Source organism: Oncorhynchus masou, chromosome 18 (assembly GCF_036934945.1).
Source record: "Oncorhynchus masou masou isolate Uvic2021 chromosome 18, UVic_Omas_1.1, whole genome shotgun sequence".
NCBI lineage: Eukaryota > Metazoa > Chordata > Actinopteri > Salmoniformes > Salmonidae > Oncorhynchus > Oncorhynchus masou.
The window spans coordinates 34,594,274-34,613,392 of NC_088229.1; the positions used below are offsets into that span (position 1 = coordinate 34,594,274).

General features: G+C 40.7%; 1 protein-coding gene across 1 annotated transcript; it reads right to left on the reverse strand.

The window, feature by feature from the left end:
* Nucleotides 1–7,711: 7,711 nt before the first annotated feature.
* si:ch211-112c15.8 (tumor necrosis factor receptor superfamily member 1A) lies at nt 7,712–18,568 on the reverse strand. Its single transcript, XM_064923085.1, is given in 10 exon segments — nt 7,712–10,596; nt 13,041–13,149; nt 13,605–13,630; nt 13,922–14,083; nt 14,623–14,762; nt 16,011–16,125; nt 16,440–16,556; nt 17,409–17,502; nt 18,148–18,177; nt 18,179–18,568. Coding segments are annotated over 10 exon segments (1,197 nt in total). The 5' UTR covers nt 18,218–18,568; the 3' UTR covers nt 7,712–10,231.
* Between the last annotated feature and the right edge of the window lie 551 nt (nt 18,569–19,119).

Here is a 19,119-nt window from a genome sequence, read left to right on the forward strand (position 1 = left end):
CCTCCAGCTGTTTGCTTAGAAATTCTAGAGACAATTAGGAGGCCTGCGTCTTGTGACCGTAGCGTACGTGTAGGTATGTACGGCAGGACCAAATCAGAGAGATAGGTAGGCGCAAACCCATGTAATGCTTTGTAGGTTAGCAGTAAAACCTTGAAATCAGCCCTTGCCTTGACAGGAAGCCAGTGTAGGGAGGCTAGAACTTGAGTAATATGATCAAATGTTTTGGTTCTAGTCAAGATTCTAGCAGCCGTATTTAGCACTAACTGAAATGTATTTAATGCTTTATTTGGGTAGCCAGAAAGTAGAGCATTGCAGTAGTCTAACCTAGAAAGCATGGATTAATTTTTCTGCATCATTTTTGGACAGAAAGATTCTGATTTTTGCAATGTTACGTAGATGGAAAAAAGCGGTCCTTGAAACAGTCTTGATATGTTCATCAAAAGAGAGATCAGGGTCCAGAGTAACGCCGAGGTCCTTCACAATTTTATTTGAGACAACTGTACAACCATTAAGATTAATTGTCAGATTCAACAGAAGATATCTTTGTTTCTTGGGACCTAGAACAAGCATCTCTGTTTTGTCCGAGTTTAAAAGTAGAACGTTTGCAGCCATCCACTTCCTTATGTCTGAAACACAGGCTTCTATCGAGGGCAATTTTGGGGCTTCACCATGTTTCATTGAAATGTACAGCTGTGTGTCATCCGCATAGCAGTGAAAGTTAACATTATGTTTTCAAATGACATCCCCAAGAGGTAAAATATATAGTGAAAACAATAGTGGTCCTAAAACGGAACCTTGAGGAACACTGAAATTTACAGTTGATTTGTCAGAGGACAAACCATTCACAGAGACAAACTGATATCTTTCCGACAGATAAGATCTAAACCAGCCCAGAACTTGTCCGTGGAGACCAATTTGGGTTTCCAATCTCTCCAAAAGAATGTGGTGATCGATGGTATCAAAAGCAATATTACGGTCTTGGAGCACGAGGCCAGATGCAGAGCCTCGGTCTGATGCCATTAAAATGTCATTTACCACCTTCACAAGTGCAGTGTCAGTGCTATGATGTGGTCTAAAACCAGACTGAAGCATTTTGTATACATTGTTTGTCTTCAGGAAGGCAGTGAGTTGCTGCGCAACAGATTTTTCCCCAAAACATTGAGAGGAATGGAAGATTCGATATTGTCCGATAGTTTTTAATATTTTCTGGGTCAAGGTTTGGCTTTTTCAAGAGAGGCTTTATTACTTCCACATTTAATGAGTTTGGTACACATCCGGTGGATAGAGAGCTGTTTATTATGTTCAACATAGCAGGGCCAAGCACAGGAAGCTGCTCTTTCAGTAGTTTAGTTGGAATAGGGTCCAGTATGCAATTTGAAGATTGAGAGGCCATGATTATTTTCATCATTGTGTCAATAGATATAGTACTAAAACACTTGAGTGTCTCTCTTGATCCTAGGTCCTGTGCAGACTCAGGATAACTGAGCTTTGAAGGAATATGCAGATTTAAAGAGGAGTCCGTAATTTGCTTTCTAATAATCATGATCTTTTCCTCAAAGAGGTTTATGAATTTATTACTGCTGAAGTGAAAGCCATACTCACTTGGGGAATGCTGCTTTTAGTTAGCATTGTGACAGTATCAAAAATACATTTCGGATTGTTCTTATTTTCCTCTTCGATACAGCACGGTACTGTCTTTCCAAGCTAGTCGGAAGACTTCCAGTTTGGTGTGGCGCCATTTCGTACCTATTTTCTGGAAGCTTGCTTCAAAGCTCGGGTATTTTCTGTATACCAGGGAGCTAGTTTCTTATGATAAATGTTTTTAGTTTTTAGGGGTGCAACTGCATCTAGGGTATTGTGCAAGGTTAAATTGAGTTCCTCAGTTAGGTGGTTAACTGATTTTTGTCCTCTGACGTCCTTGGGTAGGCAGAGGGAGTCTGGAAGGGCATCAAGGAATCTTTCTGTTGTCTGTGAATTTATAGCATGACTTTTGATGCTCCTTGGTTGGGGTCTGAGCAGATTATTTGATGCAATTGCAAATGTAATAAAATGGTGGTCCGATAGTCCAGGACTATGAGGAAAAACATTAAGATTCACAACATTTATTCCATGGGACAAAACTAGGTCCAGAGTATGACTGTGACAGTGAGTAGGTCCAGAGACATGTTGGATAAAACCCATTGAGTCGATGATGGCTCCGAAAGCCTTTTGGGGTGGGTCTGTGGACTTTTCCATGTGAATATTAAAGTCACCAAAAATTAGAACATGATCTGATATGACTACAAGGTCCGATAGGAATTCAGGGAACTCAATGAGGAATAACAGTACTTGTCACAGAGTAGAGTAGCCTGTAGAGATAATTATTTATTTCAGCTATTGCTTCTTTCATCACATTCCCAGTGGGTCAGAAGTTTACATACACTCAATTAGTAATTGGTAGCATTGCCTTTAAATTGTTTAACTTGGGTCAAATGTTTCAGGTAGCCTTCCACAAGCTTCCCACAATGAGTTGGGTGAATTTTGGCCCATTCCTCCTGACAGAGCTGGTGTAACTGAGTCAGGTTTCTAGGCCTCCTTGCTCACACACGCTTTTTCAGTTCTACCACACATTTTCTATAGGATTGAGGTCAGGGCTTTGTGATGGCCACTCCAATACATTGACTTTGTTGTACTTAAGCCATTTTGCCACAACGTTGGAAGTATGCTTGGTTCATTCTCCATTTGGAAGACCCATTTGTGACCAAGCTTTAACCTCCTGACTGATGTCTTGAGATGTTGCTTCAATATATTATATATATATTCTCAGTTCACTGGTCACGATGACAACACCCACCCGTAGCACGCGCTCCAGCAGGTATATCTCACTGATCATCCCTAAAGCCAACACCTCATTTGGCCGCCTTTCCTTCCAGTTCTCTGCTGCCTGTGACTGGAACGAATTGCAAAAATCGCTAAAGTTGGAGACTTTTATCTCCCTCACCAACTTCAAACATCTGCTATCTGAGCAGCTAACTGATCGCTGCAGCTGTACATAGTCCATCGGTAAATAGTCCACCCAATTTACCTACCTCATCCCCATACTGTTTATATTTATTTACTTTTCTGCTCTTTGATCATTTATCACTCCAGTGTTAATCTGCAAAATTGTAATTATCCACCTACCTCCTCATGCCTTTTGCACACAATGTATATAGACTCTTTTTTCTTTCTACTGTGTTATTGACTTGTTTATTGTTTACTCCATGTGTAACTCTGTGTTGTTGTCTGTTCACACTGCTATGCTTTATCTTGGCCAGGTCGCAGTTGTAAATGAGAACTTGTTCTCAACTAGCCTACCATCTATTTTTTGAAGTGCACCAGTCCCTCCTGAAGCACCCCCACAACATGATGCTGCCACCACCACCGTGCTTCATGGTTGGGATGGTGTTCTTCGGCTTGCAAGCCTCCCCCTTTTTCCTCCAAACATAACGATGGTCATGATGGCCAAACAGTTCTATTTTTGTTTGATCAGACCAGAGGACATTTCTCCAAAAAGTACAATCAATACCACCAGCATCTTCACAGGGTCCATTGCTGTTGTTCTGGGATTGATTTGCACTTTTAGCACCAAAGTACGTTCATCTCTAGGAGACAGAACGTGTCTCCTTCCTGAGTGGTATGATGGCTGCGTGGTAACATGGTGTTTATACTTGCTTACTATTGTTTGTACAGATGAACGTGGTACCTTCAGGCGTTTGGAAATTGCTCCCAAGGATGAACCAGACTTGTGGAGGTCTCCAATTTTTTTTACGAGGTTTTGGCTGATTTCTTTTGATTTTCCCATGATGTCAAGCAAAGAGTCACTGAGTTTGAAGGTGGGCCTTGAAATACATCCACGGGTACACCTCCAATTGACTCAAATTATGTCAATTAGCCTATCAGAAGCTTTTAAAGCCATAACATAATTTCCTGGAATTTTCCAAGCTGTTTAAAGGCACAGTCAACTTAGTGTTTGTAAACTTCTGACCCACTGGAATTGTGATACAGTGAGTTATAAGTGAAATAATCTGTCTGTAAACAATTGTTGGAAAAATTAATTTTGTCATGCACAAAGTAGATGTCCAGACCGACTTGCCAAAACTATACAAAACTATACTATATGTTAACAAGACATTTGTGGAGTGGTTGAAAAATGAGTTTTAATGACTTCAACCTAAGTGTGTGTAAACTTTCGACTTTAACTGTATGTCATAGGACACTGTACAGATTCTGCAAAGAGAGAAAAAGCTACTGGAGAAGGGGTCTAGAGAGCTTCCTCATGTAGGCTACCGTGGAAACAGGGTATTCATGGATGAGCAGGAGTAGAAGTTGTCAGAGTATTTATTGAGGGCAGCTGATTTATATTATGGATTGTCTCCCCATGAGGTAAGCACATGATAGGAAGTAGTAAGTCATTGCAGAGTTAGCAGTTAATGTTGGTGGCAATTACAGTCAAGGGAGGTAGTACCTATGTAAATTATTAATGTAAAGTATTAATTGGGGTAAGTATTGAACATATTTTATTATATTGTTACAGGTCCAGGAAATTTGGTTCAGACTGGTTCTCGTCTTACATAAAGCGGCACCCTACTCTGAAGCAACTAGTTGGACACGGGGCACAAGTTTCAACAGAACATGTGGAAGAGTTTTTCAGCAAACTAGGAGAGGTGATAAATAACTACAGCTTTGATGGCAATGACATATGGAATGTTGATGAGACAGGAATAACCAAAATGCAAACAACTGATAAAGTGGATGCGAAACGTGATACCAAACCATTTGGAGCAATCACCTCAGCAGAAAGGGGTACACTAGTGTCAATGGCATGTGCTATATGTGCAATAGGAAACTCAATCCCCCCAACTTTTGTTTTCCTACGCAAAAGATACCACGACCACTTTGTACGGAATGAACCAATTAGATGTGTTGGAAGTGGAAATGGATCCGGCTGGATGCAGGAGGATGACTTCTTCATTTTCCTTGAACACGCAAAACATACCAAGGTCAGCCTGGAAAGAAAGGAGGTCCTTCACCTTGACAACCACAGCTCACACCTGTCAATCAGCTCCATTGACTTCTGTAGGCGCTCTGGCATAGTCTTGCTTTCTTTCCCCCAACACCGTTCACACAACCTCCAGCCCCTGGACAGGAGTGTGTACGGGCCATTGAAAAAAATGCTGAACTCTGCCAGTGATGCCTGGATGAGGGTGAACTCCAGAAAGGCCATGACCATATATGACATTCCAGGACTTCCAGATGCCACAACACCCACAAATGTACAGGCTGGGTTCAGGTTCACTGGCATTTGGCCATACAACCTTGATATATTTCAGGAATGTGACTTTGCACCCTCACTTGTCACTGATCATCCTGTTCCAGCTGACACAATGGCTTTGCCAGCTGCCTCCCAGGTCACCTCTTCAGCCACCTCTCAGGCCACTGTGCCCAATACTGTCCAGCCCACCTCTCCAGCTGCCTCACAGGCCTCCTCTCCAACTGCCTTCTAGCCCGCCTCTCCAGCTGCCTTCCAGGCCTCCTCTCCAACTGCCTTCTAGCCCGCCTCTCCAGCTGCCTTCCAGGCCACCTCTCCAACTGCCTTCTAGCCCACCTCTCCAGCTGCCTCCCAGGCCACCTCTCCAACTGCCTCCCAGGCCACCTCAAGCTGCCCTCCAGGCCATCTCTCCAACTGCCTTCCAGGCCACTCCTCCAACCACTTCACAGGGCACCTTCCTACATGTATCAGGTTGTCGATGGGAAACACCTGATTACTCTTCTAATTTCAACCAAGTTGATGTATGGACGAAATCAGGGCCCAGGAAAAGGGGTAGGAAGAGGAGAAAAGCTGTGATTTTGACGAATACACCCATCAAGCAGGCACTGGAAGAAGAGCATAAAAACACACACACACACACACACACACACACACACACACGCACACACACACACACACACACACACACACACACACACACACACACACACACGTTCATGTGTTTAGTGTAGCCTAGTTGTTGTTTGGTTGAGAAAGACCATTTAGCGGAGGGTAAAATAATAAACATTTTATTATTTATATTTATTATTATTTCTGCCAAACAAAATGTTGAACATGGCAATGTTGCACTCACAGTCTCAATAAAGGCATTCAATAATTAGTTGCATGTCATGATTCATGCACTTTTTCAATTCACCCAAAGCACTGTTACAACTAACCCAGACCATGGAGTAAAATTGTAACACTTCACTCCTTGTATTTAAGACAACACCATGCATTTGCAGTTTGATTTACATATATCTTATGGAGTCCCATAAGGTGGTGCACAATTGGCCCAGCTTTGCCCGGCTTTGCCCGGGGTAGGCCGTCACTTTAAATAAGAATTTGTTCTTAACTGACTTGTCTGTTTAAATAAATACAACATTTAAAAGGAAATTACAGTTTATTGAACAAAGTGAAAGGACGCTTCATGGTCCCTTCCTTCCTCATTGGGGAGCAGGAGATGAGATCTTCCTCTGGTGGTGGTGTTAGAGACGAGTCCCTGTGGGCTACAGCACGACTCAGTTAACCATTGAGATTTGGTTGTTGAATGTCAGTGGTCATAATGTCTATCTAGGCTACATCTATTCTACATCTCTGTGCATACGTCCATAATGACACCCTATTCCATTTGTAGTGCACTACTTCTGACATAGGGCTCTGGTCAAAGGTAGAGCACGAGACAGAGAATAGGGTACAATTTGAGATGCATCCATCTCTCTATTTGGCTCTGTTTAAAAATGGTACCTGGACATCTCAGGGGACTCCTCTGGACCACTTCCCTCAATCTTCTAAATGTATTCAGACATTTTCAGAATGGAGTAGTCTGATTATAAACAAATGTATCTTTAGTTCCACAAATGAAATTAAATATTCATGCATTTTCAGGTTATACAGAAATGCATATATGCCTAGCTAATATTATTGCCTAACTTTTCTTTGACGTCCTTGTGGGTGTTCATCTTCAAAGTGCGCTGTCAGCAACACTTGAAGAGGGAGCTGCAAACGCAGGCGAAACTGTAGTTTATAAAAAGCCTTTAAAACTCTTGCAGCAACAGGGGCGGTACGTGTGGCAAGCAAAGCGGCAGAGAAAAATTGCCCACACGTGCCCGTCCCTTCCTGAATCTGCCCACGGCGTTACATAGAAACCAATGGAGTTCCCTGCATTTTTCTTGTTGATTATTGATTCCTTTAGGCTCTGTGACTGACTGGGCCTCACGATGTCTGAGCGGGCGTCCTGGCTGAAGTGACAGACCGACTGACTGCCTCTGTGATTACCCACTTACTTAAGAACTCCTGCTATTCATGTTCATTTGACATTATGTGGACCAGATTACGTCATAAGTGTAAAACATGCCTGATGCAATGACGCTTGCATGTTGGCACCAAAGGGGACAAAGATGTTCAATTTCTATCCTTGCTATGGTTTTCTACCCTTTTTGATTCAAAACAAGAGACAGTAGGCCTACAAGTCATGACAGAATGCATGACAGTTCTTCTGTGTGATTCAGTTATTCTGCATGGATTCAGCAGTAGTATATATACATCTTTGCAGTTTGGGCAAATACTCCCATCTTGTGGCTACAATGAAACAGCACTGTATGGTCAGTTACATTTGTAATTCAACTTCAGTTTATTAGTGATGATTTTTACACCCCGGCATGCAGCAATTAAGCATAATTATTTTACCTTGAGTACCATAGTGCTGTACATATATTTAAAGCTAGAATCCTTAGTTGCTACATCCATAATGGACTTATAAATTAATGATATATACCCATTGATTCCTGAAAAATGTAACTTATGCCTCATGATTTTAGTTCAACTGGTATACCCCATCAGAAACGGAAATATAAACTTGTTTTACTCCAATGTCTGTAAACAATGTAAATGTAAACAAACACTATAGCCTCTAAACATGGTTAAAAGTATAATTCTGATATCATTGATGGTCAGTCCTTGCATCCGTAGCCTAGCGGTTAAGAGCGGGATAGTAACCGGAAGGTCGCTGGTTCAAATCTCTGAGCCGGCAAGGTGTAAAAAATCTGCCGTTTTGCCCTTGAGCAAGGCAGTTAACTCCCAACAACAACTGCTCCCGATGACATTGATTAAGGCAGCTCCCACACCGCGCTGAAGACTCATTTGCATTCAGTTGTGCAAAGAACTAGGTATCTTTCCCGATGAATCTGAGAGTGGTTATATTTCTCCAGGCCCATCTCTCAGCTTTTTACCAAAACACTTTGTTATTGTTTCAATTAAGGACTCTAGCTTTAATCAAACGTCTGCTGTAATTGAGAATAATACAAATAAAGTAAAATATCATGCCCTACAGGGTTTGGAATTGTTTAAAAAATATTTACTTTTATTACTCTATGTCGCAATATGCAGTACAAATCTTTCTCTGACAATTAACATACTTATCACCAGAAATGGGTAAACACATTTAAAAAATACCAGAACATTACTGATAACATATAAATTCTCAAATCAAATATATATATATATATATATATATACTGTATATAAACAAAAAAGGGATAGTGTGCTTGCCGGCTTGCTGCCTTATGTTTGCGGCGTGTTCTCGGCGTTGTTTTATTAAAACGTTTCACCTGCTCCTACTTCCGACTCACTGCCCCATCATTACAACGATCCTCCTTTGATACAGTCTTCACCAAGGTTACATAATAGCTGACACATTATCACCCCAAACAATCCCATTTCTATAAGATACTAAATTGTTCCACTGCTTGATTCACAGTTTTTGGAGGGATTGCAATGGTCCTCTTGATTGGTCTTGTGATGCTGCTATGATGTCATTATTTGGGGCGGCAGGTAGCCTAGTGGTAAGAGCATTGGATTTATAACCGAAAGGTTGCAAGATCTAATCCCCGAGCTGACAAGGTACTAATCTGTCGTTCTGGCCCTGAACAAGGCAGTTAACCCACTGTTCGTAGGCTGTCATTGAAAATAAGAATTTGTTCTTAACTGACTTAGGCAGATAAATGTGATGTTTAATTCTATGGCTCTGATCCAATGACTGTATACCCATAGAGATTAGTATTCTAATCACTAATTCTGTGTATAGGTCTTACCTATGTGTACTTAATTCCATTCATACCATTGTTGAACAGTAATTTATGATTGGCATTCTAGAGCATGCATTATTTCCCTTTATACAACAGGTGGGTCTAATCCTGAATGCTGATTGGTTAAAAGCGGTGTCTATTCCACAAGTTACCACCGGCTAAATCTATGACATTAAAATGCCTATTTACTCTGTTCCATCTGGCAATCTACTGTCTCATCAGCCCAGGCAGGGAAGTTAAACTTAAAAAGCATCTAGACATTATCTCAAATTTCTTTTTGACTAACATTTAGTTTTCAACAGAGGAGATTTGTATAAACCTTACTTGATGTACGAAGGGCTATATAAATAAATTTGATTTGATTTGATTTTGTCTCGCCGACATTTGCAACATTGTTTCAATATCTCCAACTGTCCCATAGTAATGAATGTGTAAGGGTCGGGATTCATTTTGTTCAACCTGAGCAAGTCTGACCACAAGTCCGAGACCACTATGATGACACACCAAATGCATTTGATGGATCCTTTTTGTCTTCTTCTAATGCCTCTTAAGGGGAAAGTAATCCAAATGTAATGGAAAGCAATCAGATTACATTACTGAGTTTGGGTAATCTAAAAGTTACGTTATTAATTACAACTTTGGACAGGTAACTAGTAACTGTAACAGATTACATTTAGAAAGTAACCTGCCAAACCCTGCAGGTAACCAGTCTCTGAAGTGGGACTTGAACAGGAAGACTACAGTCCAGGTGGTGACATCATATTTAGAGTTCGGTGGGTGAGGAACGCTTCTCACACCGTGACTAGAGTAGTGGTAGAACTGCCGACTCCTGATGTCACAGGTCCTTGGTGGTGGGGGTTTGATCTATGTCTAATTCTCTCTCTCCATCAGTCTCATTTGTGAATTACTGTAAATAAAATATAAAAAGACTCAAATCTATTTCAAAAGAAGAAGAAAAGAACAGCCTTCATGGTCTTATGAAGCTGTCATGATGTCATATTCACATCTGGGTCTGATCTTATTCTGTGAAGTCATAAATGATGTCCCAGCAGCCTCCACAATCCTATGTGGTGGTGCTGGGGTGATGTGACACGGGCTAAGTAAGCCTACAGACTCTGTGGTTCTCTGCAGGGATGTCATTGGTTGGGGCTATCGACTGGAGTGCTTGCAGCTGCTCCAGGCTGTCCTGCAGCTGGTGGGCACAGCTGGCCAGGTCCATGTAGAGCAGAGCAGAGTAGACATCCTCCAGGCCTGCAGCCGGGCCCTGGCTCCACAGCCGCAGCATCTGGTACTGCCGTTCCATGGAGCCTAGGCCCGGCTCCAGATCCACACGCTCCAGATGTCGGTCGGGCACAGAGAGCAGGCGCAGGAACTCCTTCCAGCGCCGCAGAGGCACCTCCTTGATGATGGCGTACAACACCTTGGCAGGCCAGCGTTCCTCCTGCGTCTCCTGTCCAGGGACTGATGAAGAGAGGGGAAAGGTGGGGAAGAAAGAAATTCTTGTAGTGTTCCGGTGAGCAAGGTGGTGTGGTGAATATTCAATCAAAACTGGTATCAGGACATTATGGTATGAGGAAACCATATTGTTCGACTGAGGAGCAGAGAAAAAGGAGAGGGGGCAATCCGAAAGGTACTGTTATAGGTGAGAGAGATTCTTGAAAAATACAATTCTACACATTTGTCCTAATTTATGAAAATTAAATAACTAAAATATAGTCGTTGCATAAGTATTCACCCCCTTAAATATAGGGTCTTCAAAAACGTTTTATTCAATGTCGTCTAAAATGAGAACGGTAACCCCTGTCCATGAATACAGCTCGGGGTCTTCCAAAACACAACCCAGCCGAGCCGCACTGCTTCTTGACGCAATGCACCAACACCAATGTGTTGGAGAAAACACCGTACACCTGGCTACCGTGTCAGTGTGCACTGCGCCCGGCCCGCCACAGGAGTCGCTAGTGCGCGATGGGACAAGAACATCCCTTTCAGCCAAACCCTCCCCTAGCCCGGACGACGCTGGGCCAATAGTGCGCCGCCCCATGGGTCTCCCGGTCGTGCCTTAGACCACTGCACCACTTGGGAGGCCCATACCATACAATCTTTGATGCGATTTAGTACCATATATGAGCATATCGCCATAAAAGGGCAGGTCATATCTCATACCCACGAGCCCATTTCAAGATGGCTGCGACTCAAGAAGCCAAAACTATACAAATCTTGAACAACGTTGATATGTGTTGAAAGAGAAGACTCACAGACGATAGGGATATGTTATTTGTCAGCCTGTGACCTACCATTGTCGCTTCACAGCCCAGAGAATCGTTTTCTCTAAACATCAAACAACTTACAAGGTAAGCAAAAAACAGTAACTTTGTGAGTGCTTAATCTTGTGTGATCTGAACTGTGCCATTCCTATCTATGTTCTGACCATTTCCTTATCTCCCAGGTGTTTTCTTTCTAATGATACCAAGTTCACGCATGTTCTTTTGACATAACTGCTTATTAAAATCAGTTACTTTTGGGTATGTCTATTTAGATGGAAAGCTACATTTTTGCCATTACATTTAAGAGGCTTTAGGCAAGCCTAAATGATTTCCGAAGTAACATTAGCCTTAACAAATCACAATAGTGAAATAATAGGGGTTGAAATGATTGAATGACTACTCTTTCCTCTGTCCCCTATACATACAACATCTGTAAGGTCCCTCAGTCAAGTATTGCATTTCAAGCACAGATTCAACTACTATTGATTAGATCGTGGACAAAAAAATGACACATCCATTTGAATCCCACTTTGAAACATAATAAAATGTGAAGAAATCCACGGGAGGTGTACACTTTCTATAGCCACTATAAGTATTAGAGAGTATGGGCGAGATTCCACCAAAACTGGTATCAGATCATTTTTTGGGATGAGAGAAAACACTGTGAGGATGTGTTTTTAGGAGTGATAAATGTTTGTTTTTTCTAACAACATGAACATATCTCTGTCTAGTCTGTGTAAATTATGAGACCTGGTAAGTGTGATGCTAATAGTTTAAATAACAAAATGCTTGCTAGAAATAAAGGTATTTGCACACTATGCAAAATCCCAGTTCAATTCATTTGTTTTTGTGGAGGAAGCCTCAGTCTGGATGGGAATGACACGCAACCTGAGCTACACAAATGCTCCATAACCTTACAACGACACCACAGGGGAATTCTGATGTTGACAACCATCTTCACGTAAACTAAACGTGGGCATACTGTTTCATCATAAAGAGACGTAAACATGGGGTTTTGACTGAAATATCAACAAGTAAACCTAACATTTGAGTTTAGAACCGGGTGGAAAGACTGGGGACAAACCCTTCCTCTCACAGTGCTAAAACTACGCTAACTAATGTCACGCTTATCAGGTGCATATTTTATTTATTTCAAAATGTTAAAGGTCAAGCATCTAGCTACTTCTTGGTATCTGATTTGCCATTTTCTCTGAAGCTCGGCTTATTTCTGATTCATATCATCAAAGTTTCCCAGTTTCCACCTACACATGCATGCCACCACCACGTGGCTGACCAGAGATAAGTTTTACGCTGACACGCTGAGGTGTTAAAGGAAAGGCGGTTGTTTTGATTCTGAGAAACAACAAACCACAACAGAGATGCTGCCCACACCAGGAGCAGGTACAGGACAGGTAGTAAGTACTATGCTGTACACACTACTCAGAAATGTGCTTGATGGGATGTCAGTCCTATTTTATCTTAAGAGTACAGGGACTTTTGCTTCAGATTTTTGAAACATTAACGTTATTACAATATGTCATATACATTTATTATAAATCCAAGCTTCTGAACACAACCTTAAGTAGTACTACTGTAGCTTGCTAGAGAAGCTGAAAGCAACAAACTACAATAAAGACTTACTTCTGGGCTCTCTGCCTGGCAACAGGGGTGTGACAAGGGTGTGATACTCCGTCTTGGCAGCACTGTGAGAGAATGTCGTCATGGGAATCCCTTGAGTAATATTCAGTGTCTTGGAAGGGACAGGCAGACAGACAAGTCGTTAGCATCTGTCTGGCTAAGCAGTGCAGAAAAGCTTCCATACGCACATACAGTATATGTATATGGTAACATATCAAAATAGATACAGGTCATTTTCTAAACTAGATAAGTCCTTACAGCTTTAAAATCACTGACTTTGTAATTAAAGAGGATAAAGACAAATTATTGGAAGAAAAAAAAGACCTATTGATGTAAACATTGTATCCAGAGTAACTTACATTAGTGAGTCCATAAAGTTTTTTGTACTTTTTTCCCCGTAATGTAGTGCACGTGCTAATAGTGCGCGTAATGCACGTGCTAGTCAGGATTGGTCTACAGATAAATAAAAATGTATTTTTCTCATGTTCTTTATCGTTTCTCACTTGCTTCCTTTCCCACACTATCACTGATCATGATCCAAATGTAACACAAGAAACTGATACTTACCAGTGATGTTGGGCCATTTGGCTGACCTGTTTGAGTTAAAGACAGACTATCAGCGTTTCCTGCACCAACTGTTGCAGTGAATAACTTGTAAAGTGTATTCACATCAGATCTCTTTAAGATTTAATATGAATAATTATAATTACTGCTAATAACAGTTGACCCATATTTTCATGTAAACCAAGTATTACATTCAACACTTCAAATAATAAAATAACTTTCTATTATATATGAATTGCTCTAAGGGGTTCAATCTCAGTAGGCCATTGATAAGCCAGAGCCCACACTGTCAAATGGGTTACTGGGTAGTTTATCATTACCGTTGGCTGATGTGTCCCTTGTAGGCAACTGGAGGTCCTTTTCAGGGGTCGCACAACAGCCATATACCATCCATCCACCCTTAGTCAGGACAAGGAGACCGGCAAATAACAGAATGGTCACCAGGACAACCACAAAGACATACCCGATGGTCAGAAGAGTATCTGTTAAGGATATGAATAAATATAACCATCAGTGGTGTTTTTCATTCCACAAAAACAACTGAACTATGTGACTACATTTAAGGTTCAGAAGAATGAAGGGGAAAGAGCAACACGATTAAACTAGAACACCATTTGTTGCATGGAGGAGAAGTCTAAGTTAATGTAAAAAAAAATGTACATCATAAAATTTGTCAGTATGATGCACTAACACTGTTGATAGATTCATGCTATCAATTCAGCGGCAATAGTGCCAGATGATTTGGACAGCAACATGAACATGATGATACTCTTACGGAGGTGCAGGGATAATTCAGATGGAACTGTTAGCAGGCATATAGGTGTGCCTGTGTCGGGGAATACAGGACGCCTTTGAACGCTGCTCGTCCAATCAGCATCCAGGATTTCAACAAACCATTTTAGAATTGTTAAAAGGGAAGGTTGTCTGACCATTAATGACAGACGCTGTGACAGGACTACAAAGGCTTCATGAGGTGACTGAAAGAAGGATCTGTGGAAGCCAAGTTATTGGTGGAACTCACAATGTTCTGGACCTGTTGGACTGATGCTGGGTTTGGGTGTCAAGGGTGACAAGGGTGTCAAGAGTGTTAAGGTTGGGGGTCTCTGAGTCGCAGTAATGGTGCAGGAGGAGCGACATTCTGTGTAGTTGGAACAGTCTTTACTGAAACATGAAGACAGAAAAACTCAAGGTCACTCACATTAAAACCAGAGGGGTTTTCCCAGAAAATGCTGTCACCTTGACATTCAAAACAATTGTTTTATACGATACCAACAACACTAATGTATACATTTCAAGACTGGACAAGGGAAAGTCAGATGGAGCCCATGTTTAGAAAACTTTCAACAAAAGGAAGGTTTAGATACAGATGTTTTTTGTATGTTGTGCTTTTGCATTGTACCCAATCCAGCCTAGAAGTTTAAACTTCCTCAATCTTAGTGTCACAATGATTTTTTACTTAAATCAGAGGGATGAAAATAAATATTGTATCTGTGACAAGTGGGCGTGCCTTTAGAACATGGATTACCAGAAACACAAGAGTACCTCAGAAACATAGAAGGGATGTTCAGGAACCTCAGACCGTATAAATCTGATAAAGCACCACTTTGAGAGGAAGTCCTCAACCCACTGCATGTCATTACAGGATCTGATTGATCTTTCAGCAGCATCCAACAAATAACTGTGCTCCCTTAGTTGACGTCAACAACAGAGCATGTTAATTCTCTAGTACACTGGATTAAAACCCATGGCTGAGTCATTTCAGGGAAATGAAATCTACATCGACAAAAACTGTGGGTTTTGAGAGGTTATACTGAAGATGTTCTCTATATATTGCACTACTTTTGTATTTTTTTTAAAATGTAACCTTTATTTAACTAGGCAAGTCAGTTAAGAACAAATTCTTATTTACAATGACGGCCTACCCCAGCCAAACCCGGACGACGCTGGGCCAATTGTGCGCCGCCCTATGGGACTCCCAATCACGGTCGGATGTGATGCAGCCTGGATTCAAACCAGGTACTGCAGTGACGCCTCTTGCACTGAGATGCAGTGTCTTAGACCACTGTGCCACTCGGGAGCCCTTTTGATCAGGGCCCATATCAAAAGTAGTGCACTATATAGGGACCACGATGCAATTTGAGATGCAGGAAGGTCTCAATGTGAAACACTGTGGATGTGTCTGAGGTACTTTGGCAAGAATACAAATTTGATTTAAAAAATATTCTAGGATGTTCCATGGTCATTGCCTCTGTCGAAATGTGATGGGTTTGTGAGACTAAACACATGTGTGAGCACTACTCCTTGGCACTACAGAATATTGTATTGTCAGAGCTAAACAGAAAGGGTGGTGCGTATGCTCAGCTTACTAAATGTATAAATATTGTAGAAGCTGGAATCTGGTGGTCGTACGTTTGACATTTGAAGCATTGCAACCCATTTCTGGATTTCTTTGGGTAGTAATTCTTCATGCAGCCACATTCAGTGTCATTCTTGGGCTCACAACTCTTCACCACTATTTGAGAGGCTAAGACACAAAGACAAAGCAAAGACACTGTCTCAGTCTCACTCCTATCACATAAACACACACACACACACACACACACACACAGTTGATAGAAACAGTTCTAGCAGTGTAAAATATTAAAATTGTTCTCTTTGCACACTGCGAGTGTGGTTCTGCGGACAGAATACGCTCAAGTCACACACCATAAAATAAGCACACAGATGTTCTTCACACAAACATGAACATGTCTGAAAAATAACTGCAGCATTCAGTGCATTATTAGACTGCAGTCCATACAGTAGATGGTCACGTAAATAGGAGTGAAGAATGCTTACCTCTTTCATCACATGCTTTACAGCGTTTACAAGCCACATCATAATTTTGTATTGCAGTGAATTCTTTGCCCGCAATACATTTTATGCATTTCGAGGTTCCTTTTTCAATGTGAAAGCCTGAAAGACATGTTGAAATAAAGTGCAATGTATATGTATCTTTCGCCAAGTGATGCACAAACATTGTATTATATGCACTGTAATGTGTCTCAATTTAACTACGGTCGATTTTGAACAATGCTGCGAAAATACTGTATACACCAGGGGTACTCAAATACTATCGGAGAAGGTTCGGTCACACAAATGTCCTAGGTGGCAAAAGTCCGGATGGATATTGTAATTTATCAGCGTAGTAACAAACCCCCACCTCACAAACCATGCATCCCCAAATTGTTCAAACTGTTTACACCACTCTTTTTGGCGGAGATACAATTTTGCAGTTTTAAAGCAAATTTCTTGCAATTCTACACATTTTGCCATGGGGTGGAGAGAACATTTTGCCATTTTAAAGCTGGAGTTCTTAATGGTGAAACAGCCATGTCTGTTTGCAATACTACAACACCAAAGAAGTTACTGCAAACAACAAACACCTCGGACATCATTGCACGAGCGATAGAAGAGCACAATATGTACTACTTTTTTAAATCATGCTGCTCCTTGTTATGTCAGTAAATGTTATGTCAGTAAATGACATAACAAAAGGAAAACAGCCCATGCACTACCAAATTTCAAAATTGCACCTACTACTACAACTCTCAATAGCAGAAAGTTGAAAGCCCGACTTAATTTCAAAAATAAATAAAAAAAGTTGGGACCCGCGGTCCGTTTTGACAACATTCTGAGTCCGAATCCGAACCGCTGTCAGCCTATTGAGTGTGGCTGGTATACACTATACTGTAGTGTAGTTCGGGACTAACTAGTTCCACTTCTGTTCAAGCTCAGATTCTAATTGTGTTACTCAGTGATGTTTACCTGCTGGACATTCATTGCAGGTACTTTCCGGGTGATTTTTTAGCATCTCCTCAGTGCAAATCCGCACAGAGTCAAGACAGGCTAGTGTCAACACCTGGCAGACATAGGAGAGACAGAGGTTTGTCATTAGTGATATGCCATTTGTCCTTGAGGAGTGCATAAACTGCTACAGCTTACAATGCCAACATACTGATATACTCTTCCAAAATACATTTATGTGTATTTGGAAATTACCTCACTAATGGCCCACAATTAAAGGGGCATTGTGCAGGGTTTTAACCTCATATTCATTATCTAAAGCAGAATACCAGTGTCTACATATGAGCAAACGATATGTGATAATTAGGAACACTTAATAAGATTTGACCAGTCAACACATTTAGAAATATTGCCTTCCACTTCACAACCTTGCTAACACCTATGACAACTATTATCACCAAATATTAAATAGTAAACATTTCGAGCATCGTCATAAATAACCCTAAACCTAATCCATTGACAGTAACATGAAATAATTGTCTGTCATTACATAAATAAACTGCCATGATATCACTTTACATATCCGTTATGATGCAGTTACATAAGCATTATGACAGGCCAATAACAAAACAAAAAAATGTATCCAAATTAATGTAAAGCAGAATGTGAATTTCCAATCAAAGTAGAGGAATTTTAATGAACATACAGAAATTAGAATATACAGAAATTAGATTTAGATAATAATTGCGTAAATACTTACCAACACATAGAACCACATTTTGAAAATAATTTAAAATGATAAAGTGTAGCCAGTAGTTTGCTTCTCTCATCTGAAATAAATGGATGTACTCAAATCAATCATAAAAGAAAACTTAAGATCAATATTAAAAAGACTATAGCCAAAAATACATAGCGAGTCAATACAAAATGTTTGCAGCATTCTAGCTAGCCATTTGCCAATTTCCTAGTAGAAATTTGAACAAAAAAGCTAAAATGGCTCTAAAGACACTGTGATGAGTTAGAAGTAGGTCAAAGGAAGTCTATAGTGTCAGCTCTTTCAAGACTTCAGAGAACTGATAAGGCAACAGGAAACTCAGTCAGATAAAATACTGGTTTCCATTGCTGGTACAATCATACGTACGCAAGCAGTTCTATTTAAGTCTGTAAAGCTGCAATTTACTGTACATTGCCTTCAAAAAATATTCACACCCCTTGACTTTTTCCACATGTTGTTGTGTTACAAAGTGGGATTCAAATGGATTTTTTGTCAACAACCTACACAAAATACTTTAATGTCAAAGTGGAAGAAAAAATTCAAACATTTGTAAAAAGAAATATGACAAATAAAACACTCATATCTTGATAAGATAAGTATTCAACCCCCTGAGTCAATACATGTAAGAATCAACTTTGGCACCGATTACATCTGTGAGTCTTTCTGGGTAAGTCTCTAAGAGTTTTCCACACCTGGACTGTGCAGTATTTTCCCATTTTTCTTTTCAAAATTCTTCAAGCTCTGTCAAATTGGTTGTTGATCATTGCAAGACAACAATTTTCAGGTCTTGACATAGTGTAAGGGTTTTCCTCTGGTGAAGGAGAAGCGGACTAAAATGCAGCGTGGTGGTTATTCATGTTCTTTAATAAAAGGAACTCGACATGAAATAACTAACAAAACAATAATTGTGTGAAAACCTAAACAGTCCTATCTGGTGAAAACACAGAGACAGGAACA